This window comes from Uloborus diversus, chromosome 4 (assembly GCF_026930045.1).
Source record: "Uloborus diversus isolate 005 chromosome 4, Udiv.v.3.1, whole genome shotgun sequence".
In the NCBI taxonomy this organism is placed as follows: Eukaryota; Metazoa; Arthropoda; class Arachnida; order Araneae; family Uloboridae; genus Uloborus; species Uloborus diversus.
Window position 1 is genome coordinate 156,702,755 of NC_072734.1, and position 25,080 is coordinate 156,727,834.

Sequence of the window (25,080 nt, forward strand, 5' to 3'; positions counted from 1 at the left end):
GGGGGGAGATAAGGAGCTATAACTCTCCCCTTTGGGTTCAAAGTTACATTTAATTTTTAGCTGCATGGAAATTTATTTCCGAAATATCCCAAATTTGCTACTAATCCTTTAGATCCAAATAGCCAAAAATATACCTACTCTCATAAATTCCCTCAATTTTTTTCTCCCACCTCATTCCAGACACTGCAGCAGTTTGCCTTCTGTGTACAATGGGGGATTAGTCTTTTTTGTAGTCTAGCTTTTGTAAATTTTGATTTAATTTTTTGATTAGTATAGAGTCAGTATTTATGCCCTTCATTTGAACATAAAACGGTTTCCTTTGTTTCAGAATCATTGAAATATGTGGGGCAAACGATGTTTTTAAAATTTCGATTCTAGCTCCTCCCTAGGGAAGGGTCTAGATCCGCCACTGATGATGCTTCTAACTCGGTTGCTCAGGTTTGTCATGCAAAGCAGTGGTGCCCAAGGGCCGTTTCACCGTCACGTGCAGGATAAAGGTACGCTTAAATTTCATTAACATTTCGTCATATATATTAATATTTTAATGAAACAGGGGTAAGCATTTTTTTTAATCTTTACATTTGATACAAAGATACTCCTGAGACACAATTTTATTTTTATTAAACAATTTTGTTATTTAAAATAAAATTTATTTACATGTGTCACGTGCGGGACATCGCGAAGTCAATCTCTGGCAACTTGCTTATGAATAAGCTAATATTTTTGCTCCATTAATACAGCAATGACGAAACAAATTGTAGATTTTGAAAGCTATGGTTCCAACGTAAAGGAAACATATCTTATTAGTTCAGAAATAATTATTTAATCCATTGAAAAAAAATGTATATCCCCATTCCGCTGAAAACGGTAAATTTGTTCTGCACGTTACGGTTCCTATATTTCATAAAAAATTAAAGCGCATAAAAAATGAAAGTTTTTGCTGAAGAAGTCACACATGCGTTTGTAATTTCTAAAGCAACAAAATTTTGTTCATCATCCTTTTAAATTATTATTTTTTATGAAATATGAAGCGTCACGTGCTGGACAAAAGTACCGTTTTCCGTGGAATGCACCCCCCCCCCAATCAAATTCCTGCGAAGCTGATCCATGTGGCCCGTTGTTTATGTTTAATGCTACGAACGAATCGAAAACTATGTTCCGAAACTTAAAATAAAAAAAAAACGATTACCTTCATTTGGTACTTAGAATGATAGTAGCAAATTTGGAGCCAAATTATCAGAAATTGGTTTTTAAAAGATAGGTGTGTGAATGAAATAAGCGTGTAGTAAGATAGCAGCAAATGGGGTCGATTCCGAAACTTTAAAAGTATTTTTTTCTAAAATAGCACGCTTAAAAACATAGAATTTGACCATTTTTTAATCAATATTTTTTAACAGTTATTTTAATCGGTAAGCAGATTCAATTTAATTTTTTTTTACGCTTCTACACATGACATCACAAGTGATGAAATACAATTTATACTGATGCTAGTAGCGCAGAGTGTAATATTTAATTCGTTTCTTTATTGATATGTAGTGGCAACGATATGGTTGATAGCAAGCGTACAGCGCAATATTTAATTCACTTCCGAATTATCATAATCTGGAAACGCGGTAAACAGCAAGCGTAAGCATTTAGCACGCCAGTGAAGTAGCGCATCAAAGTTCATCCCTTGTGGCATCATAAAGAATACGCCTTGTTTGAAAAATGGGGTTTTAAGTGATTTCACTTTAAAAATCGCAACTATTGGAAAATTTGGTTTTCAAATTGAATTTCCAAAGTTGTATGCATCTTAGGTTTGCGGAGTCGGAGATTTAAAAATCCAGGAGTCGAAGTAGGTCAATTTCCCTCCGACTCCGCAGCTCTGGTTTCCAAAATTTTAAAAGTATTTTTTTTCTGAAAGAGCATGCTTAAAAACACAGGATCTAACCATTTTTTCAATAATTTGACTAAGTTTAATATTTAAAAAGAAATATTTTAATCGGTGCGGTTTCACTGTTTACGTTTCTGTCGAAGACATTACAAATGATGGAATGCCATTCACTGTCGCCATTCACAGAACACAATATTTAATTCTCTTCTTCACTCACGTGTACTGCAACGATATGGTTGATAGCAAGCGTAGAGCGCAATATTTTTATTCGTTTCTTGATTATCAAAACGTGTAAACGCGGTAGATAAATGCGCTCGAGTGCATCACTTATGACGTCATAAAGACCATGAATTATTTTCAAAATTGGACAGTTTAAAAAATTAATTTAAAATTAAACGTTTTGAAAATGTTTTTCCTCGCTCCGTGTTTTTTTTTTTTTTTTTTTGCTCATTCTATCAACTTCAGTGACTAAAAGTAAAACTTTTGAGTGATGGAAACAACCCCCTTCTTGTTTCGTAATTTTTCTTCCTTCAAATATAATAATACTTATGAGGTGTATCCTTGGGATAATAAAAATGGTTGGACAACATTGCAGTAAACACTGCTTTAACCAATGAGGTGAGTGCGTTACTGAATATGTATAACGAACATAAAAAACATACATGACTATGAACGAAAATGACAATCAAAAACAAAACAATGAACAAAGAAATACAAAATTAAGGCAAAAAGCAATAAAAATGAAGAAACCTTTTAGTATACGTATTTTTTAAAAACAAAGTTACATGTTTCGAAGTTGTACTCTTACTCTCAAGGGCGCCCATATGCAAAAATTTAAGGGGGGAGGGTCAAATTTTCCCCCGTAGAAACCGATTTCAGAACCGATTAGTTATTAAAATTTGACATTTTTAATAACTTATTCATTAATTGCTGGAGAAGAAATGTTTTTGTATTTTTGCAAAGTAAAAAATACTAAGAGCAAGAAAGTTCTAATTTCAAAGGGGGGAGGACTTGAGCCCCCCTCCCTATATGGGCGCCCTCGCTTTTTCTTCTAATCACGTGATTCTATTGAACGGTTCCAGTGGTTCAGGGTAACTTTGCGCAACAACATTTCTGTTTTAAACGGTCTCACTCATATTTTAGTATTTTTACTGTAATCTTTATCTTTACTAATAATAAAGCTCAAAGTCTCTCTGTCTGGAGGATGTCTGGATCTCTGTGACGCGCATACGCCTAGACCGTTCGGCCGATTTTCATGAAATTTGGCTCAAAGTTAGTTTGTAGCATGGGGGTGTGCACCTCGAAGTGATTTTTCGAAAATTCGATTTTGTTCCTTTTCTATTTCAATTTTAAGAACATTTTCCGGAGCAAAGTTATCATAAGATGGACGAGTAAATTACGAAATTAGCATGACGTGGAATGGGAGAGTGAATGAACATAGCCAATTGGCGAAAAATTCGTCATCCATTATTTGTAAATAAACAGGCGAATCGAATGACCTTTTAATTTTCAACCACTAGTAGTTGATATAAAACGGAAGGAAAACTCTTTAAGTATGATATGGTTATCCAAGATTTAGAAATGATTATTAATTCCATTCCAAATGAATTATTCGCCTAGATTGGAAGCTACCTTGCTACTTAATTTAACTTTGAACCACGCAGTAAACGGAATGCAGAATAAATCATGTAAATAAATGTAATTACTACTTTAATGCAGCAAAATAAGATTTCTGAATGCTTAAAAACTTCCCCTTTGTACTTCATAACATTGCCAGGAACTCTATCGTTTACAATATGGCGAAGAATATTTCAACGCAGGAAGACCAGGGACGTGCAGGGGGGGGGGGGAGAGAAAGGACACCTGTTGAACCCAGCCCGACGAGTCTGGAGGGACCCAAGATTTTTGAAATGAGAGGTGAAATATGTAGAGACGTAGGGTTAAACAATGGGGGGGGGGGGGGGGCGCAAAAGTCATCTGTGACGGGCCCCAAAATTTCTGTGCATGCCCCATGAGGAAGACCTATTGTGGCAATTTAAAAAATAGCTTCCAAATAGCAATTATTTAGATGCAGTTTTAGTAATTAACGATTGCCGTGCCCCCTCCCCCTTTTTTTACCTCCTTTTACGAAGTAAAGGAAGTATTGTATTCGGAAAAATTTTTGACCCAAAATTCGGCCTTAATTTCCTTTTCTTGCCCTCGAATGAATGTTGAGTTGTTTTTTTTTTCAACCCGACCACACGTGGATATGTACTTAAGAACGTATAAACACCTGAAATATCCATTTTGACAATCCGCGAATTAATTACAACGAGTTTTCTCGTGACGTCTGTATGTATGTGCGTATGTATCTCGCATAACTCAAAAACGGTATGCCCTAGGAAGTTGAAATTTGGTGCGTAGACTCCTAGTGGGATCTAGTTGTGCACCTCCCCTTTTGGTTGCATTCAGATGTTCCTAAGGGGGTCTTTTATACCTTTTTGGGGAGAAATCATTGTTAATATCAATGCAAAATGCAAGTGGTGTTATAATTTGGCAAAAACTTGGCGACATAGCGCCAAGCTTTTGGTTGCCAAATTTTTTGCCAACTTGTCGACAAACTTGGCGTTTTATTTTTTAATTTGGTTTCATTTTGGCCATTATTGGCGATATTTAGAGAGTTAACTATTGAATCACATTAAAATGTCCAATATTGGGAAAATTAACCTGTATAAAACGTTTTTTTGCTTCAGTTCGCAGCAAACTTGGGGCAAAAATATTTAAAGTGTTTCTTTGCTTACTCCAAGGCACTACTATTATAATTAAATTGGCGTAAAAGGAAGTCATGTGAGCTCGTTTTTCAGTTCGTTTTTGTTGTAAAAATAAAGAGAAGAAAATTGTTGTATAAACTAGCCAGGAGAGTGCAGCGCTGAGCCTTTTAACTTCATTTTGAACTTCCTTATAAAAAAAAATTGAAGTTGCGGAAAGTTAAACGGCATGACTTAGTCACCCTGAATATCTGTACTCGACAATTTTTTAATTTAATTTTTCGTCTTTTATACTAATGTTTTGAATGCACTATAAATAAACGAGTCGGTAACCTTCTATTTGTATTCATACCTATTTGGTTTCAGACCAGAAGCAACAACAAAAATTCTTCTGCTCACTCGTTTTACCTCCGCACTGCATGAGAAGATGCAGCAAAAAAGTAATTTACAAGCAAAGAAGACCCCTGAACCTGAGTGGAGGAATTTTTATCGTTGTTACTCTTCGTCTGAAGCAAGTTTTAGAACATATGAAGGGGGGGGGGGGGGTATAAAAAAAAATCAAGAATTCTAAAAGGCAAACAATTGCATAAACAGGACATTTCAAAATATAAACTGTGCTTTAAAAAAATATATGAGCTGAAAATCAAAAATAATTTCTCTTGAAGTCGAACTACAATCTTGTTGTATCCAAATTGATGTCGAAGTGTCTCATGTCTTCGTCGCTGTCTGAATACGGCCTGTACCAAAATTTGAACTGAAACAGTGGAACTTCGTTGATTTCCCTGTAGAAGGGCAGTTCCGTCTTCAACCGCTTCAACCATTCGACTATTCTTGGAAAAGGCTTGAAGTTGTAGTCGTAAATCTAATGAAAAAAAAAAAAAAAAACGGGAAAAAATGAGTTTGTTTCTGTCAATGGCAAGCAGAATATACTAAAGTCAAGGGTTCAGGAGAAGAGGATTGAGCCTTTTTGGGGTATCCCACACCATACTATACGATGTTACTTCTAATTATGCAAATGTTATCAATTTTTAGAAAGTACGTACCTCAGCCAATGATATACTGGCCACTATCGAAAAGTCGGCCAAAGTAAGACGCTTTCCAGCAACGTAAGCATTCAGTTGCAAAGACTGCTCTAACATGCACAGGGAATTCCTGTAGCTTGTTTCTTTCGATAAATCTGGAGGCTCGCCACGGAATATGAGAGGATACTGAAAATAGAAGAATATTGGGATTAATAATTTGATAAGACACAGGATCAAACAAGCCTCCAAAAGGAGGTAGGTAACGGTACGAGGTTACAATTGAATCAATATTTTGAATAAAATGAACACCATGTGCACTACACACGACAAGAAAGTCGTGCTTCATTCACGATCCTTGTAAATAAAGTTTGTAGAATGCTTCTTTGCTTGCGTTCGTTTATAGATCGGTAGCTTACCGGTCGATTGCTCACATGACAAATAATGACGTCAGTTCCAAAGCTTTTAGCGCTCGCTCACGTCATTAGCTGTCATGCGATCAACCGAACGGTAGGTACCGGTCGAGGTCTACGAACGAACGTAGCCTAAGTCTGATGAAAGGGCTTTGCAATAGGTATGGGTTGTATAGCCTGGCTCTGGTAAAAATATATTTGACCTTGGAACGAGTTTATTTATGTTTTCTCATAGTTAATAAGCGTTATTGGTTACAAACCTTCTTTTTTCTCTACCCTATTTAGGCAATTGGATTCTTAGGCATTTCATCTTCAGCCGATTGGAAGTCTATTTATTAGAGGTAGACTATACTCGAATAAAAGCTAAGTATTAAATTCTATGCAGCACAATCAGCAGCAGGCATTTATTTTAATTTTTCCATAGGAACTGTTTACAAATGAAACGCTCAGGGGGGGGGGGGAGAGGTATCAGGAATTTGTGACAGTTTGTGACAAGGGGGAGAGAAGGGGTAGCAAGAAGTGCGACATTCAGGGGCGTGCATATGTTGAGGGAGGGGAAAGGGTACACCTGCTGGCCTGGGCCCGAGCCTGAAAGGACCCTAGATTTATAAAATGAGGGGTGAAATAGAGACGTCAGAGTCCTGCGTCAGACCTAGGGGTAAACAATATGGAGGGCGGTCCGTAAAAGTAATTTGTGACGGGCCCCATAATTTCTGTGCACGCCCCTGGCGGCATCACTTGTTTTTTTTTTTTTTCTCTCATAAGAATATGTTGAAAAAAAGTAGTGTGACAGGTAACAAAGAAGGGAGGAGTTAGGTGAAGTGTGACAATTTGTGACGAGAAAGAGGGGGAGAGGGGTCAAAAATGTTGAAAAAAAAGAGTGTCATGATTTGTGGACCGCCCCTTACGTGCATTTGGATTCCTTCTCAACAAATATTTTAATGGGTTTTGGAGACTCCAGCTTTTAAATATCCGTTTGAATGTGTTGAAAGTGCAGTTATTGCTGTATAAAATTTGAACGTTAAAATCTACGCGGCTTTTCCCATCAGCAGACTTTTACTGTTTAGGTTAAGACCGGTAGCTCGCTGGAAATGGAAGTAACTGTTTGCAGAACGCTGCAAGGTCGTAACCGGTAACTTAAAGCTGCACTTACACGTGGGAGGATCGTAAATGATGTCCTCTCAGCTACCGTTATTACCCAAAGAACAAATATTCTGATCCTTTAAGAAAGTTTTCTGATATTATCGAATTTTACTCAACAAATCTCATATCGATAAGGATTTGTTCTGAGCAATAGTATGTTTATAAAGGTGCGTATTTAATCAAGGGTAATTTGATATAAATTAATGGAGAGTTTCAATACAGTGTTGTTGCAACAACGCAGAAACTCAAACGGTTTGACATTACCTCATTCGGATTGGATTTATCTCCCACTAATTCTGTGATTTGCAAATCTTGTGATATCTGTCCCATGTGCGATGCTTCACTTTTTAAACTGTACCGTAATTTGGTATGAAGTTCGACTTCCATCGTACACACATGCCGTAAGGACATGTTTATAGGGTAGGCTTGTAAGCAACCATTCCTAACACAATCACACACACAAAAAAAAAAAAAAAAAGGGAGACAAGGACAGAAGCATGGACGGATAGAAGGGAGGGGCGATGGGAGCGATCGCCCCACGCTTAAGGGTTTCCGCACCGGCGATTTTTTCCGAATTGAAGTTCTAAAACTAAAGTATAGGGCATCTTTAATGACGTTAAGGAAAGGAATAAGGTTCGAGTTTCCCTTTCGGAGACCTTTCGGAATTGAAGTTTCAAAAAGGCAATTTCAGACAATCTTTCGTGATGTTAGGAGGAGAAATTTGAATGCCTTCCCCGTGGCATTTTTATGATTTTAAGTCTTAAAGACCCGATTGTAGACATTTCGGGTAGTCTTAGGGGAAAGAATGGGTTGAGTGACTTTTCTCCAGTAATTTTTCGAAACTTAAGTTTCAAAAAGCGCAATTTTAGGCGACCTCCGATGGCGTTACGGAGAGAGGATTTTGAAACATTTCCCCGGAATTATCATGAAATTGAATTTATGAAACAGGAAAAGGAAAGGAATAGGTTCGGGGATCGTATTGGCTAAATCTCTATATTTTAGTTGTTTTAAACAAAAATGATATGGCAGCCCTTTCTCTACAAACAGATGCAAATCAGGTACATAAGTAAGAGGTAAAGTAAAAAAAAAAACAATCGCTTCGTCCTTGATAAATTTCTGGATCCATCCTTGGACAGGAGAGAGAAGTACATCCATGCCCAAGCCGGGGCTCAGGTTTCTCTGAGAACTAGACAAGGCTACCATGAGTAATCTTGAAATGACTTATTAACAATTTTTCTCTTGAGTAACCAGTGATTACTTTTGTATATTATGAGCAACTCCTACCTGTTGTTCATGACCGAAAAAATTTAAGAACGATCTGTTTAAACTAATTTTGTAGATGGGAACCCGGCGCTGAAAATGTGTACCCTCAGCCTATGGCCCCCTATAATTTTGCATGTTATACGTTTAACATCACGCATTGAAAAACTATGAGTTATCTACCATACATTTAACTAACTTCGTTATTGTGCATTCGATTTCACACCATTTGTTATCGATCGTGAATAGAGGCGTGCACAAGGGGGAAGAAGGGAAACCTGTTGGTCTGGGCCTGAACCTGAAAGGGGCCCAAAATGTTTAAAATGAGGGGTGAAATATATGTAGGGACGCAGGGGGCCTAAACTCTAATATGGCGGGGACCCGTAAAAGTAATTTGTGACAGGTCACATAATTTCTGTGAATTGCGATAGGACCCTACTGGTTCGTTTTCTTGTTTCTACTAATGGCTGTTATTGCAACCATAGTTTGAATTCACGACGCCAAAATTCAAATGAATGAAAGGGGCTGGATGCTAGATATTATGTGCTGGATACTGTTTTTGTGTAAAAAGGATTGCGTTAAGTCGATAAGATCGTTTATAAATAATTCGATTCACAGGCACATGGACGCCTGCATTATAAGAGTAGAAAAATAAAATCAAAGGACGGATGTCATTCAACGGTCAAGCGAAAACAATAAGCAATGTGTATCTTTTGACGTTGTTATTTTTTTTCTTTACTTTTTATGCACAAAGGTATGTATTCAACTAAATTCGTGATTGCTCAAAAAGCTAAAAAATTCTACTTCGAATACATATATTGTCACATATCCACTGACCGCAAACGTTTTCCATACTTTTTTTTTCTACAAACAACTTAACATTTTCTCGTTGTAGGAACTACCGAAGTGTTTCCAACTGGAATAATGTTCGAGCGAGAATCCCAAATTTAATTTTTTCTTTTCTTCCTTTCTTTGTTTTTTTTTTCCCTTTAGTTAAAGGTGAAATGATTGAAGAAAAACAATTTTCTTTCAAAATAAAGTTTGGGTCATAAAGGATAAACTAATCAAATTTATTTGACATGAAACTGGAAATTTGAAATTCAGCTGTTGAAATCGTAGAATCGTTTTGCAGTAAAATGTGAAAAATGGCTCAAGAAAAGAAAAAGAAAACAAAACATTTAGTGGCAATATACGTCAAGAGATTTTTGATGCTTTGGCCACGCCACATTACTTGTGCATAATTGTTCGCTGAATTATGCATGAGAATAAATTGATGTGTGGAGTGCTAAACACCTCGCGAAAAAACGTCCTTGATCCATTTAACAGCTGTCGTATTCCGGCTGTTACTGGTCAAATCCGATGACGAAAGGCTTTGTGACAACAGTCGGGGATATTATACGCTGAGATCGTGGGAAAGACGCATAGGGAATTTTTCCCCTCACAATTCTTGAATAAATACCAAATACGAACTCGGATTCAAAACAATCGTTTGTGTTTGAGTGAGGGGGTGCTGTTGCTGCTATAGCACTAGAGCAATGGTAACCACTTGCGGAAAGGGTCAAGAGCGCAATCTGGAGATGTTGTGTTTGCTCGCGAGTTCATGGTTATCCTTATTCCTTCATTCAAACATACATTTCTGGATGCAGAGCACATATGAGGACCAGGGGAGCTCCCTGGTCATAAACAGTCCTCATTATGTGCTATATAGTAATCATATAGTAATGATATCATGTAGTAATGATATATTTGTCGAATAGAACTCCAAATTTCGACGAATAATGATAATTTTGTCGAATGAAACACCAAATTTTGCCGAATGAGGATAATTTTGTCCAATCGAGCTCCAAATTTCGCCGAGTGTTGATAATTTTGCCGAATAAGGAATTTTTTGGGAGGTCACAGTGTCCTCTAGTGACCTCCTATCGCGGCTTCCCTGTTTTTGACATTCCTAAACCAAAAACAAATTATGTTTGCGCCACTCAAGAGGGTGAACAAAAGAGTAGTAAATGAAAAATTAGACAAGATGAGTTGCGCTTTAGTTCAAACCCTGCTCCAGTCGGTGGATTCTGAAGCTGCAGGAAGTTGTCAGCGTCCATGGCGTATGGGTATGTGCTCTGTAAAAGATTCTAGAGGATTCATATAACTTTGAATACTCTTGGGAAAATCAAATTCATACAAATTTAATTAAATCAGTTTCGCATCGAAGAGAGCCCAGATGTCTCCATTTTGTGGTGCAAATTGTGCTTCGGCTATCCGACGTTACTGGTACAACATGAAAGAATGAATGGATTCTTGGGGAAATGCACTAGGTCTTCAAATGGTGTGAAACCCAGTAGCAGATACAAAGGGGGGTGGTAACGGGGGTCATGAACCCCTCACCCCCCAAAACGCGAACGTATTTGAATCTTTGCTTGAAAAAATAAAAAACTTGATCAAATAAACCATATGAAAAAGAATTTTTTAAAATTCAATACTTTTTGGGCATTACATAAAGGTGTGGATACAAGGAGGGGGGGGGGGGTTCATGTGGGTTGCAACCTCCGCAACCTCCCCTCCCCGGAGTCAGGAAAATTTCTTTGTAATCCTATAAGGTTCATTGCATTTGAGTAGTGAAAATGACTGCTCGAAAAAAAGGGCGGAGGGGGAATCTGAACGGAACCATGCGAGAAAAAAACTTTTGAATTCCTTTTTTTCTTTTTCTTTTTTTTTTTTTTTTTTTGTGGCGTAACATGTCATTTCCTACGGCGCTGTTTTCAGGTGCCATCGCCAGTAAACTGAATAAACAAAGAAGTGTCTGCCGCCCGATCGGTTTTTATGCAACAAATTTAATGGACGATATGAATGTTTCCGGAGCTGTAAGACATAGATTCAACTGATAAAACATTTGATTGTGTAATTATTTTTTATGTAAAGTCTCTGTAAGTTAGTGTTCCTTTCTGTTGTGATTTTTCGACAGTTTTGTTTTTGTTCGTGCTGAGTTTATTTGCTGTGAATAGTTAATTAGATTAAATCGGTGATTTGGATTTTGTGTCGTGCAAGAAATGTAAAATTTTAGTTTCCTGTTAGCGCGAAACCTCGTTAACAAAGGTTTACGTAAACTATTAGACAAAAACTGCTGAAAAAGCCGCGTTTTGTTACAAAAGGACTATTTATAACAAAAACAATGAAGGTTTCGGTCGACAAAACAAAACATTGTTGTCTTTTTTTGCAAAGTTAAAAAAACTGATGAACCCAAATCTGATGGAAACAGATTCCGAGTTCCTGTATCAGACTCTGAGAGTGCGACGTTCTCGCTTACATCCGATTTTTCTACAATCGAAAAGAATCAGTCGGTGAGCATTGATCCATGTCTAAATTACATTTATAAAATACTAGCAGTACCCTCACAGCGATGCCCGTACTAAAAATTTAATGGAGGTCCGTTGAATAAAAAAAAAATTGACGCCCCCTCACCCTCTGATGTGAAATGATCATTTTTCTTTGTATAAAATGCGTACTCACCTTTACAAAAAAAAAAAGTTTCTTTGGAATTTAAAACTTTTCGTCAAATGATTAAATTATATTTACATTTGCTTTAAAACTCTATTTAGCGAGTGAAGCGGTTTTTACTGCAATATAAAATATTTCGCCAAATAAACAAAAAAAAAGACATCAAATAATATCTTCCAAATGTAAAAATAATTCCATAACTCTATTGTTTATCGCCAAACTTGACCAGCAACCACGCTATCATATCCGTCTAACGAAAAAAAAAAAACATGGCGTGGACCATTCAAAAATCATCGTCAGAAAAAAAGAAAATGTCGTACATTTCACTCTTTCTTTGGCAATAATCGCCAAACAAACAAAAAGGTATATGATCACATAAACAGTAACTTTCACACCTTTTATATATTAAGAGCTGCGTTTCCCGGCTTTGCCCCGTCTACCTTGAGAATAAAAATTGTGTCGAGTGGCATATATTCAACAATCAGGCTTAAGGAAAAAAAAACACCATGCAAAATTACCCTTCCAAACATTGACGACAGATATTAAAATACTTTTAAGAAATTAAAATGCGAAAGATGGATTTTGAAAGCGTAACCATGGAAACATGAAATAAATTCATAATGTATTCAAAAAGCGTAACCGTGGAAACGTGAAAATAAAGTAGTTGACAACCTGAATCAAAATGACATATTTTGAAATTGATTTAAATACGCTTGTAACTTTTTTTCCTTTGTAGATAAAAGCTAATTTTTGCGACCATAGGTCGAAAAGATCTGGAGTAAAAAATCTCGCTTTTTCCAATGCTGTCAAAAAGAAAACTGTGGGACAATTCCTTCACTTTTTATTGATAGATTTAATGAAGAAAGTAGTGTCTAAATTTCAGCTAAGCCTAAAAAAGTTCGAGCTAAAAACGCAAATTACTCCCGACAAGGAAGTTAGAGCATCGACACAAATTGCTTAGAACGCGGAAAATTCTACCCTTTTCAACGATATATAATATTAATATGTGCAAGTAATTTTTCACCCCTTTAATAGCCAATAATAGGCAATTTACGTGAAATTTGCGCCTAAATTGGAATAAGAAAAGAACTATTTATCCGGTTTTTTTCGAATTATAGCCTATGTTACTCAGTGAGAAGGCACCTTTCATACAGTGAAAGAATTTTTCAAATAGGTGCAGTAGTTCCGGAGATTACCTCGAACATATAAACACACAAAAATTCGTCCTCTCTCTTTGTAATATTAGTAAAGATTTAATTTTTAATTAGGTTTTCGCCGCATTTTGTAAGTGAAGTTTTAATAGTATATTTCTGCAATGAACCTTTTTTACGGAGATATCTGTACATAAAATATAAAAAGGAGCAGAGATTGTCTTAAGGAGCTATTATTTTAATGCAATAACTTTTTAGTTACGTCAGTTAGTTAATGTTTAATCGCAACTTTTATTCTAAACAATCCTTCATTTCAGGCTCAGATCTGTACCTTTGGGAGTCCACTATAAATATCAACAAGCGCTATACTCTTTTCAACTCGTATCTGAGTTGCCCATTTTATTCAAAATCGCTATGTAAATTTGAACAGGATTAAAACTTTTTTTCAGCGCAAATTCAAAGTTCACCGTTAGAGAACAGGAAATATCATATTATCCCTTCACGGCGTTTACAAGGTGAATCCCAGAGGTCAAACTAAGTGATTTACTTTAATTATTATTATTTTTATTAAATGTAACCTAAGTTTAAAAAAATTGCCTTACGTGAGACTATATAATCTATGGTTGCCGTTTCCGAAAATTTAGGGCTGACAACACATTCTAAAACTTAAAAAATTATTTTTTTAAAAAACTTTAAAAATGGTTATTTCAATAATTTTTGCATGCAATTTAAGAATTTTTTACGGGGAGAGGAGGGGGGGGGACTTTCTCATAATTTTTGAAAATTTCAGAGTGTCTTCAAAAATTTTACTTGAGTCCACTCGTACCCCTGGCCATGACCCCCCCCCCCCAAAAAAAAATGAAATCTTGCATCCGCCCCTGGTGAAACCAATCTACAGACCTAATATAACACAAACAAGTCGCCCGTCTCGGTATGACGGGTGAAAATTTGCTTCTATGTACATTTGAACGCAGCGATTGCCTATTTGGTGGTATTTTGGTAGTTTAAGTTAAATTTGGTAGTTTAACCCTAACTCCAGTGGATTAAACATTAGCTCCAGTAGATAGCGGTCATTGTTGAACATTTTTACGTTTCTTTACTCTCATTAAATGGCAGTCTTACCAGTAAAACAGTTAAGTCACCGGATCGAGTTCAGCCTTGTCACGATAAAGCATTTCCCTGCATTTTAAACATTACCAAAACATATTCGCAACTCCAGAGCTCGAATACGCTACCTTGCGGTGATAAACACTACTGCCGAAAGAGGTAAAACATTCCATTCCACGTGTTTTCTTTGGGGTAAATTACAGGCTTCAGACAGTTTGTGGTGTAATGTAATTTCAGAAGAATAGAAAAAAAAAAGCTTCCCACAAATACGATGAAAAATTACTGTCATTCCCTAAGTGTCAAAGTAAGTTGTAAGTTACGGCATTTGTTTGTTTTACTTTTTTCATCCGCCATTAGACGGTAGCTCCAGCGACCCCTATAGTTTTTTTGAGCTGCGATTATCAAATTATCATGCCGTGAAAAAGAGTTTCATTGTGAAAACACGCGGGCTACTTTGTCTGGAAAGTGGACCCAGTGTTATAGTTGAACATTGTCTGGAAAGTGGACCCAGTGTTACAGCAATTTCTCGAAAGAGAAGCCTTGATAATTGTCTCAATTAGAATCGCTTATATCGCTTATAACATCATCCTGTTCTAACTAATTGAGAAAAATGGAACAAACATCTTGTTCGGGAAGAAAAACCCTTTCAACGATATGTAATGTTTGGGGGTGGGGATTTTTTACCCCCTAATTAGTCGAAATTTAGCTTAATTAGTTAATTACAAAAAAACTAATTCGAAATTTAGAATTTCAATTTCGAGATGCCCGGGGTACGTTCGAATTTTTGTGGCAAGTTTCAGGGCTGAAGGCAGGGTTGCCAGACGTCTCGGCTTTCAAGGGACGGTCCTGTATTTTGAAAAATTGTCCCGCGTCCCGGGGAACTTCCATACGGGACGGCTAATGTTCGAATTCTAGCTGATAACAATATTTTACAGAACGAGACGTCATTTTAAGGGAAAAAAATAAATCAAAACAAAAAAGGGAAAGAATGAGCAATAAGAAAATTACTTGGCAGCAAACGCAAAAATTATTTTCTTTTTGATTTGGTTTGCATGTTTTTGTTTTGGTGGCGGACTATAAGGTACCGAATGGTAGCTTCTTCTTTTTGATAATTGACATGTTGGAAATATGTATCTGCGCATGCGTAGTCAATCACATTGAAAACGATTTTTATACTTTGATAGGCGACATTTTGTGAGGTTTAATGCTTTGTTGCGATTGAATTTTTCAGATTCATCATAAATAGACGTCTCAAAAATCCCTCCCCCCTCCTGTTTTACTTCTAGAAGCCTGTCCCGTATTTAATGTTCTTAATTCTGGCAACCCTGGCTGTAGGTGCTATGGGGTCTTCTGCCATTGGGTACAAACAAAGAAACAACGTCACCTTTATATATATATAGATTATTTGTTTGTGTGTAAATATGTTTTCCTCTCTTGAACACTAAAAATACTAAGTCCTTTCCACTTTGATATTTACAAGACCGTTTTAACAGGGGTTAATGCTTTTAACTCCATAAAAAAAAATATTTCGTGCAAAGAAGCCTATTTCTTTGTTAGTGGTAGTGTTGTTGCTATATTTTCGAGAACATATCACAAGATTATAAATAACAAACTTGAAAAACAAAATAACTTGGACAGCCTGATAAATTAAGTATGCATGTAATATTTTGCTTTTTATTTTCAAAAATTGACCCACAATTGATAATACACAATACTTGCATCATAATGTCTAATGTAATGAAAAAACAGTAATATCGACTTTTATTATGCGTAGTGAAAATTTTGAATTGTTGTCCAGAAGTTTTGCGAACTTTTATGTTTGAAACATTTCTACGTATAGAACCACAAAATAATTTCGAAGGTTAACTGTTGAACAAGTGACGTTGTTCACGTGACACGAAATCAACTTCCACGAATTTCACAGTTTTTTTTATCGATCGCCCTTTCTGGGGAAATAGAACTGTGAGACCACATTTCTGCTAATAAACAACACGTACTTTTCACAGTAAAACGAAATGACAAATAAAAAGGAAGTTTTAAATCACTTTGGAACGCTTCGTTTGTTCTTTATGATTCGGAAGTTGTAGAAATTAAATTCTCCTGTAAAAAGATTTTATTTTTATTCTTTCATAGAATTCCTCATGTAAACAGCTGTGTGTAACCAAAAAAGAATGTTATGGTAGAGATTTCTGGGTACTTGTAAAAGTCAGCATATGAAAAGTAAATATAAAGCGAATTTTATTGCTGTGGTGCTTTAAATGTTGTTGAAACGCCGGATGATTCTGTAGAATATGACACTCAAAGCTTTAGCGGGAAATGTTTTTCACTAAAGCAATATGCAAGTTGAAATTTGGTCATAATGACGGCAGAATAGGACCTTATTAATTCGAAAGGGGTTAAGGGGTCCAGGTTGTCCGAATTAGTGAAATTACGGATTAAACAAAATAATCTATAAATTGAGCAAAGGTATATAAACAAACTACCATACACAATAAAAATTGTATTTTTAATTCTAGAAAATGAGTTATAAAACTGCATAAGAGAAAATTAAGCATAGTATGTAGGGTAGAGTGGTTCCAAAAATACGTGTAAAAAAAGGTTCTCTTAGATACCAGGACAACCTTCAATATTTTCAGACTTGTAGATAGTAATATACTGGAAGAATTTTAGCTTCCTATTTCAACTGGAAGAGGATGCTGAACCCCCTCGCCCAAACTTCCTACGTATGGGGAGGGGGTTAACAAAATACATTGAACTGAAAAAACAATGCTACACATTATCATATACACGAATAATTATGCATTGCAATAAATTATTTACAAAAAAAAAAAAAAAAAAAAAAAAGCTGCGGAAATTAAATGTTTTTAAATTTGTGGCATTTTCCATGCTACGGCTAATGTTAAATGTAGGTAATTGAGCACCCTCTTAAGATTTAGTAAGCGGCTTTGAGTAAGAAGCTTAAACTTTTACAGCATGATACTATTAGTAAGTCTAAAATAAAAAAAATAAAATAAATACGGATTGTCCTGGACGCTAGTTGAAAAAAAGTTTTTTTGAACCACTCTAATGTAGGGTAATAATGTGCGGGCAAAGTGAAATAGTGAAGATAACTGAGCTTTTTCAATTTTCTGATTGGAAATTTGTTTTTGAAATTACAGTACATAAAGAAAGAACATTTTATTTTATAAAAAACCTAACTTTGAAACACTAAAGAAATTAATTAATTAATATAGTATGAAGAACAATAAATGAGGGAGTAAAAGAGGGAATTCATAAGAAACTAAGTGAATGAATGAATAAGTGAATTACTAAATGAAGGAATGTGAAAACAATCAATAAGTGAAAATGTAATAAAGGCTTTTGTAAATAGTTGAATAAGTAAAAAAATAAACTACTTCAAATTTCCCCGTATATACTTGACTAATTTTACAAAATACTTATGACACAAGCAAGCTTAATATTAACTAAACAAATACTGCACCGAATATTAGAAGGTCCCAATTAATGTTTAAAATACTATTGACAAAAGCTTTGTGATTTTATAATAAGAAATATAATTTTTGACTTACAACAAGATATTACAAGGGGAGTTTCAGTTTTTGAAAATGGCATGCATTATCTTACGCTTTAATATTTTTTTGTCTGACTGAAATAGTTTACATTTGCTACTGTATAGTAAAAATATTACCAGATAGATGGCGCTAAAAGCAAAGTAAATATTTCACCACTTCACTTTGCTCCGCTACTTCACTTTGCCGAACATTCCCTTACATAGCTTGTACTAGATCTACAAAAAATCGTGATTGCACTAACTCGCCTTTTAATTTCCATTTACCCCCTGGTGTCTGGGACAAATGGAAACAGGATTAAATTAGATAACAAGAAGTCAAAAAGTCAACTTTTTCATAACCAGTTACTCTCAGGGAGTACAGACCTTGGAGTATTCCTTAAAAAAAAGAAAAAGAAAGGGCTGTTGTAGCCTGATTGGTAGGGTATTGGACTTGTAACCGGAGGGTCCTGGGTTCGATTCTAACCGGATCAAAGATCCACCGTCTTCATTAATGGTGACTGTGGGACGTTAAATATGCTCGTGGTCACAATGTCCTCCAAGTGAAACGATACCACCCCCTCTGGGGTTGCTGGACCAGGGATTGCTCGGTTTCTGATTTGGATAAAAAAAAATCAGATTTGTCTTCAGGGTCCCATCCAATTGGTTAAACCACATATAGTGGTAGATACGGGTTACCCTGGAGTGAAGAGTGAATTCATTAAAAAAAAAATCTTTCTTTCAAAAAAGAAGGGAAAGATGTTTCCCTTTACTCCCAATAACATAATTAAATTTTTTTCAACCAAAAAAGGAAACAATTTGGTAACTTACTAAGTACTCGACTTGTGATCTGTACAACGTCCCTTGGTCGAAATTGAGCATCATGTCGACAAGAGCACGCTTTTTGGGGTCTTTTGGATAGATGGGGCTGCATGGAGCATACTTATTCACTAAGTACGTCATTATGGCACGGCTGGTAAAGATAATATGCATTAAAAATAAATATTTCAAGGTAATACAGTATTGCAATTTCGAAAGAAACAAAAATCAAAGAACAAAATAACTACAAAAAATGTAAGGAAACAGAATGTCGCAGTAGGGAATAAATATTGGGCAAGAATGCATTCTTTATATTCGTATAATCTAAGCAAAATAAGGTCCAGATCAGTGGTCGGAAGTAGCGTGCTACAAGTAGCGTCGCTACTGTAGTAGCTACATTTTTTTTAGTCTTTTGTAGTGTGGAGCACTACTTAAAAAAAAAAAAAAGTTGAGTAGCGAGTTGTTCGATGCAAAAAAAAAAAAAAGTAGTTTGTAACGACTTCTAAGAAGTACTTTTAAATTAAGATGAAAAAAATCAGTAGCGTAATAATGAGGATGGTGTCCAGTTCCGTACCCCTTGCTTGAAGTTCGAAATTAATTAGAGCTCTTAGTATAAGTTTCTATAAATGTAATTCCTAGGTAAAAAAATCAAGTTTTCTCTTCTGCTTAAAAGATGTTTCCTCATCTTTTAAATTTTATGTATATGTATGTTCATGTAAAATTTAAATCAAATTAAGACACACTTTTCAAGTAGCCGAATTGTAAAAATTTGATTATTTTAGGTATTTAATGCAGCTAAAATAATCAATATTACAGCTAAGATTCGCAAAAACGGTTTGAAAAAAGGAAAAGATAGAATGGATTATTCTTAAGAGATATTTCATGTTCAAACGAGCTAATTTAATAACCTGAGCAACTTTACGAATTTCCTCAAACTCGGTGAGTGTATACTTTTTATTATTTATTTTTAAAAAAAGTAGCGAAGTAGCGACTACATTTCAAAAGTAGTTTGTAGTTTCCACATTTAAGGAAAACTAGTTGTAATTGTAGTTAACTACAGTTGTAATAAAGTAGTTGGAGTTGGAGTTAACTAAATTTGCAATGAAGAAGTTGCAGTTAACTAAATTTGCAATGAAGAAGTTGCAGTTAACTAAATTTGCAATGAAGTAGTTGTAGTTAACTACATTTGCAATGAAGTAGTTGTGGATGTGGTTTACTATATTTGCAATGAAGTAGTTTTAGTTAACGGCATTTGCAATGAAGTAGTTGTAGTTACCTACATTTGGAGTGAAGTAGTTGTGGATGTGGTTTACTATATTTGCAATGAAGTAGTTGTAGTTACCTACATTTGGAGTGAAGTAGTTGCGAATGTGGTTTACTATATTTGCAATGAAGTAGTTGTAGTTAACTACATTTGCAATGAAGTGGTTGTGGTTGTAGTAACTACTTTTACAATGAAGTAGTTGCAGTTGTAGTTAACTAAATTTGCAATGAAGTAGTTGTAGTTCGCTGCAAAAACATGTAATTTTTCCAACCACTGCTTCACATTTTAATACATAACGATGTCACAAAGAGAAAGTTTATGCTTCAACTCACCGTTAACGAAGCGTGGACGAAAAACTATTTAGCTGCAAGTATACTGCACATTTTATTTGTATTTCAAATAACAGCAATATATTTACCTTTCCCAAAGATAGAAACCGTCATCATCTATCGTTGGAACGCAGGACCTTGGATTGATCTGCGGATGAAGATACATTTGATTTAATTTCTTACCAATGCTTGTTCAAAGTAGAATAAAAATTTGCGAACACTTTCCACCCAAGGCAATTTTTGAGCATCATGAAACTACAGAGATGAAGAAAATTTACTATGAAAAAAAAAAAAAAACACTGCGATTTAACAAAACGTAAGATCACTTGATTCCCGAAGATGCGGGAGAACTGGTACAGCAATCCAACTTAAAATTAAAATAGAAGAAAAAAAAAAGCAATGAAATAACTAAGATGTTTTTCAAACAGCTGCACAAATTAATCAAGCAACTGCTTTAAAGAATTTACTCATATACGATTTCCTTGTCACGAGAATTGCTTGCATTTTTATGCAAATGAAGGTGGACATAAAACTTTTTCATAAGTAATAAGCCATTGTGATTAGTTATTTACACAGGACTTAATGTAAATGAAAGCTGAGTTTGAATTTTCACAGATTAGACGGACATCCAGATTATTTAGGCATGAATGTATGGGAGAGTGGCACCGGGCACACAAAGGAAGGGGGTTATAAGTCTGACGTGTCTGTGCGTGGCACTCAAGCGCTTAAACGGATGGACCTATTTTGAAAAAACATTTTTTGTTCGAAAAGAGAAATGATAGTGTTCTTAGCTAGGTAGCGTCTTTGGATGACATTGATTAATGAAGATATTAATTAAAAACCTCTAAAAGTTTTTCGCGATTTTTGCAGTGAAAACATATTTAAAAATTTAGTTCCAAAATAAGGAGTAATTTTTTCTGCGTCTGACAGAAAGGGTTTGGAATTTCCGTATTGTGTAGAATTCGAATCACTTATATGAATCTCGTTTGTTCTAAACAATTTTGAATCCATTAAGCGGCTGATTCCATAAAGCTGAATTTTGTTCTGTTTTTGAGGAGTTGATTCATTAAAGCGGTTGATTCAATTAACCACTGATTCAACTAACCGGCGTCTACTGTATAACCTTTTTTAAAGTGGATTTTAAATACGACTAGAAGCCTTTATTCACGCGATTGGTAACCACAATCATTGTTGACCGACAAGGAAAGAAAACCCAATGATTTAAAAATTTTATCTGTTGCCAGTTTCTGTTTGTTAACAAATAAAATACTTGTAATTTATTTTTAATGGTATAAGGTTTTTAAAAGGATTTCCAATTTTCCCTCTCATTTCCACATTTGCGACACAGTCGGTTTATTTTTTTTTTAATTTTTAATTTTAGTTATTATAGAGTAAGAGCCCATGGGTGCCAGACATACGTCATAGTATAAAGGCCCAAAATTTTACTGCGTAAGCGCACTGGAGCAGGTATGAAGGGTTCGCTATTAGTTAAGCTGACTCGCGCTGGCTTTGGGGGGCAAGAGGTAGCAAAGGCGCGAAAAAATGGTGAACAAAAACATCATAGTATAACGCGTGATTTTTTAATATTTTATTAGGGGTACTATTACGAGTTAAACCTTACAAAGCCAGACACTTAGCACGCTGGCTTTGCGCAGCCAGACACTTCAAAGTTGGGAAAAATCGTGTCCAAAAACATCATCGTATAAAGCGTGATTTTTTTATATTTTGTAAGGGGTGCTACTAGGAGTTACGCCTCACAATCCCAGACACTTCGCACGCTGGCCTTGCGCAGCCAGACACTTCAAAGTTGGGAAAAATCGTGTCCAAAAACATCATAGTATAAAGCGTGATTTTTTTTATATATTGTAAGGGGTGCTACTAGGAGTTACGCCTTACAATGCCAGACACTTCGCACGCTGGCCTTGCGCAGCCAGACACTTCAAAGTTGGGAAAAATCGTGTCCAAAAACATCATCGTATAAAGCGTGATTTTTTTATATTTTGTAAGGGATGCTACTAGGAGTTACGCCTCACAATGCCAGACACTTCGCACGCTGGCCTTGCGCAGCCAGACACTTCAAAGTTGGGAAAAATCGTGTCCAAAAACATCATAGTATAAAGCTTGATTTTTTTTATATATTGTAAGGGGTGCTACTAGGAGTTACGCCTTACAATGCCAGACACTTCGCACGCTGGCCTTGCGCAGCCAGACACTTCAAAGTTGGGAAAAATCGTGTCCAAAAACATCATCGTATAAAGCGTGATTTTTTTATATTTTGTAAGGGGTGCTACTAGGAGTTACGCCTCACAATGCCAGACACTTCGCACGCTGGCCTTGCGCAGCCAGACACTTCAAAGTTGGGAAAAATCGGGTCCAAAAACATCATAGTATAAAGCGTGATTTTTTTATATTTTGTAAGGGGTGCTACTAGGAGTTACTCCTTACAATGCCAGACACTTCGCACGCTTGCCTTGTACAGCCAGACACTTCAAAGTAAATGGTGTCTAAAAACATCATAGTATAAAGCGTGAATTTTTTATTTTTTGTAAAGAGTGCTACTATTAGTTACGCCTTACAATGACAGACACTTCGCACGCTGGCTTTTGCAGCCAGACGCTTCAAAGTGGGGAAAAATAGCGTCCAAAACATAATAGTATAAAGCGTGATTTTTTTAAATATTTTGTAAGGGTTGCTACTAGAAGTTACGCCTTACAATGCCAGACACTTCGAACGCTGGCCTTGTGCAGCCCGACACTTCAAAGTAAATCGTGCTCAAAAACATCATAGTATAAAGCGTGATTTTTTTTATATTTTGTAAGGGATGCTACTAGAAGTTACGCCTTACAATGTCAGACACTTCGCTCGCTGGCCTTGCGCAGCCAGACACTTCAAAGTTGGGAAAAAAGTGAGCTACTTTATGTATTTTTATGAAATGTGATAATAACACCTTTTATTTCTTGGCACTAATACATTACATATTTAATCCTGTTCTGACTTGCGGGAAGAGTGCAATTACTGAGTATCTTTTTTAGTTGTATAGGTACGGCTTCTGCCGTACAGGGTCGTTCCTCAATTTGTCGCACTTTTATTTAGACCTACATAGACTCTTTTCACATTTACGAGGAGCGACTCAGACATGAAAAATCGTATTACTTGTCAACCTTTTCGTCAGTGGCGGATACAAGGGGGGTGGTCATGGGGGTCATGACCCCCCCCCCAAACCCATGACAGTTTTTGAATGTTTGCTTGAAAAAATGAAAAAAAATAATCGAAATAAAAAATTTCGAATTCAATTTTTTTGGGCAGAACAATGAAGGGGAGTGGATACAAGGAGCGGGGGGGGGGGGGGTCATGACGGTCGCGACCCTTTCTCTTAATCTGAGACAATACTTTGCAATCATTACAAGGTTCATTGAATTTGAGTAGTGAAAATGACTGCTTGAAAAAAAAAACAGAACGAAACCATAAATAAAATTTTTGAATTCCTTTTTTTGTGGCATCATATGTCATTTTTCTATTGATATATAGCTGCACTTGAGACAGTTTTTCTACGGCGCTGTTCATCAGGCGCCGAAAAATGAAAAGTAACAAAGAAGTGTCTGCCACCCGATCGCTATGATAGTTATTGTAAATCTGCAGGCAATTAATTGATAAAACATTTGAGTGTGTAAATATTTTTATGTAAAGTATCTGTAAATTATTATTCCTTTATGTTGTGATCTTTAGACAGTTTCGTTTTTGTTCGTGCTGAGTTATTTGTAAATGTGCTGTAAATAGTTAATTCAAAAAGTTTAAATCAGTGTTTTGGATTTTGTGTCGTGCAAGAAATGTAAAATTTTAGTTTCGTGTTTGCGCGAAACTTCCCGTAAGTTAGCCCCTTTTATTAGACAGAAACTGTGCAGAAAAAAGCCGCGTTTTGTAAGAAAAGGACTTCCTATGACAAAACCAATGAAGCTTCGGGTGACAAAATATTGTTGTCTTTTTTTGCAAAGTTAAAAAAAAAAATTCTGTATCAGACTCTGAGACTGCGACGTCTTCGTCCACCTCCGATTTTTCTGCAACTGAAAAGAATCAATCGGTGTCAACCGAATTATTCAGAAAATGTTTAATTTTTAATTAGATTTTCGCGGCATTATTAAGTGAAGTTGTAGTAGTATATTACTGCATATAAGATGGATGTGTCATTCTCAGATATATGAATGAAATGAACCTTCTTCACAGAGAAATCAGTACATAAAATATAATAAAGAGCAGTGACCGTCATAAGAAGCTATTATCTTAATGTTTATTTTATTATAATTAATATGCGCAAGGCCAGCGTGCGAAGTGTCTGGCATTGTAAGGCGTAACTCCTAGTAGCACCCCTTACAAAATATAAAAAAAATCACGCTTTATACTATGATGTTTTTGGACACGATTTTTCCCAACTTTGAAGTGTCTGGCTGCGCAAGGCCAGCGTGCGAAGTGTCTGGCATTGTAAGGCATAACTCCTAGTAGCATGCATCCCTTACAAAATATAAAAAAATCACGCTTTATACTATGATGTTTTTGGACACGATTTTTCCCAACTTTGAAGTGTCTGGCTGCGCAAGGCCAGCGTGCGAAGTGTCTGGCATTGTAAGGCGTAACTCCTAGTAGCACCCCTTACAATATATAAAAAAATCGCGCTTTATACTATGATGTTTTTATGCACCATTTTTTCCCTGCTTTGAAGTGTCTAGCTGCGCAAAGCCAGCGTGCTAAGTGTCTGGCATTGTAAGGCATAATTCCTAGTAGCACCCCTTACAAAATATAAAAAAATCACGCTTTATACTATGATGTTTTTGGACACGATTTTTCCCAACTTTGAAGTGTCTGGCTGCGCAAGGCCAGCGTGCGAAGTGTCTGGCATTGTAAGGCATAACTCCTAGTAGCACCCC

At 36.0% G+C, this 25,080-nt stretch overlaps 1 protein-coding gene across 1 annotated transcript in view; it reads right to left on the reverse strand.

Annotated features, from left to right (window-relative positions):
- Positions 1 to 2,408: 2,408 nt before the first annotated feature.
- Positions 2,409 to 25,080, reverse strand: part of LOC129221349 (glutathione S-transferase 1-like) — a 42,263-nt gene continuing 19,591 nt past the window's right edge. Inside the window, exons 2-5 of the mRNA XM_054855819.1 lie at positions 20,251 to 20,309; positions 18,581 to 18,722; positions 5,664 to 5,828; positions 2,409 to 5,482 (exon numbers count right to left, since the gene is read on the reverse strand). Coding sequence (XP_054711794.1) covers positions 5,291 to 5,482; positions 5,664 to 5,828; positions 18,581 to 18,722; positions 20,251 to 20,309 — 558 coding nt within the window. The 3' untranslated portion in view covers positions 2,409 to 5,290. The remainder of the gene's footprint in view (positions 5,483 to 5,663; positions 5,829 to 18,580; positions 18,723 to 20,250; positions 20,310 to 25,080) is intronic.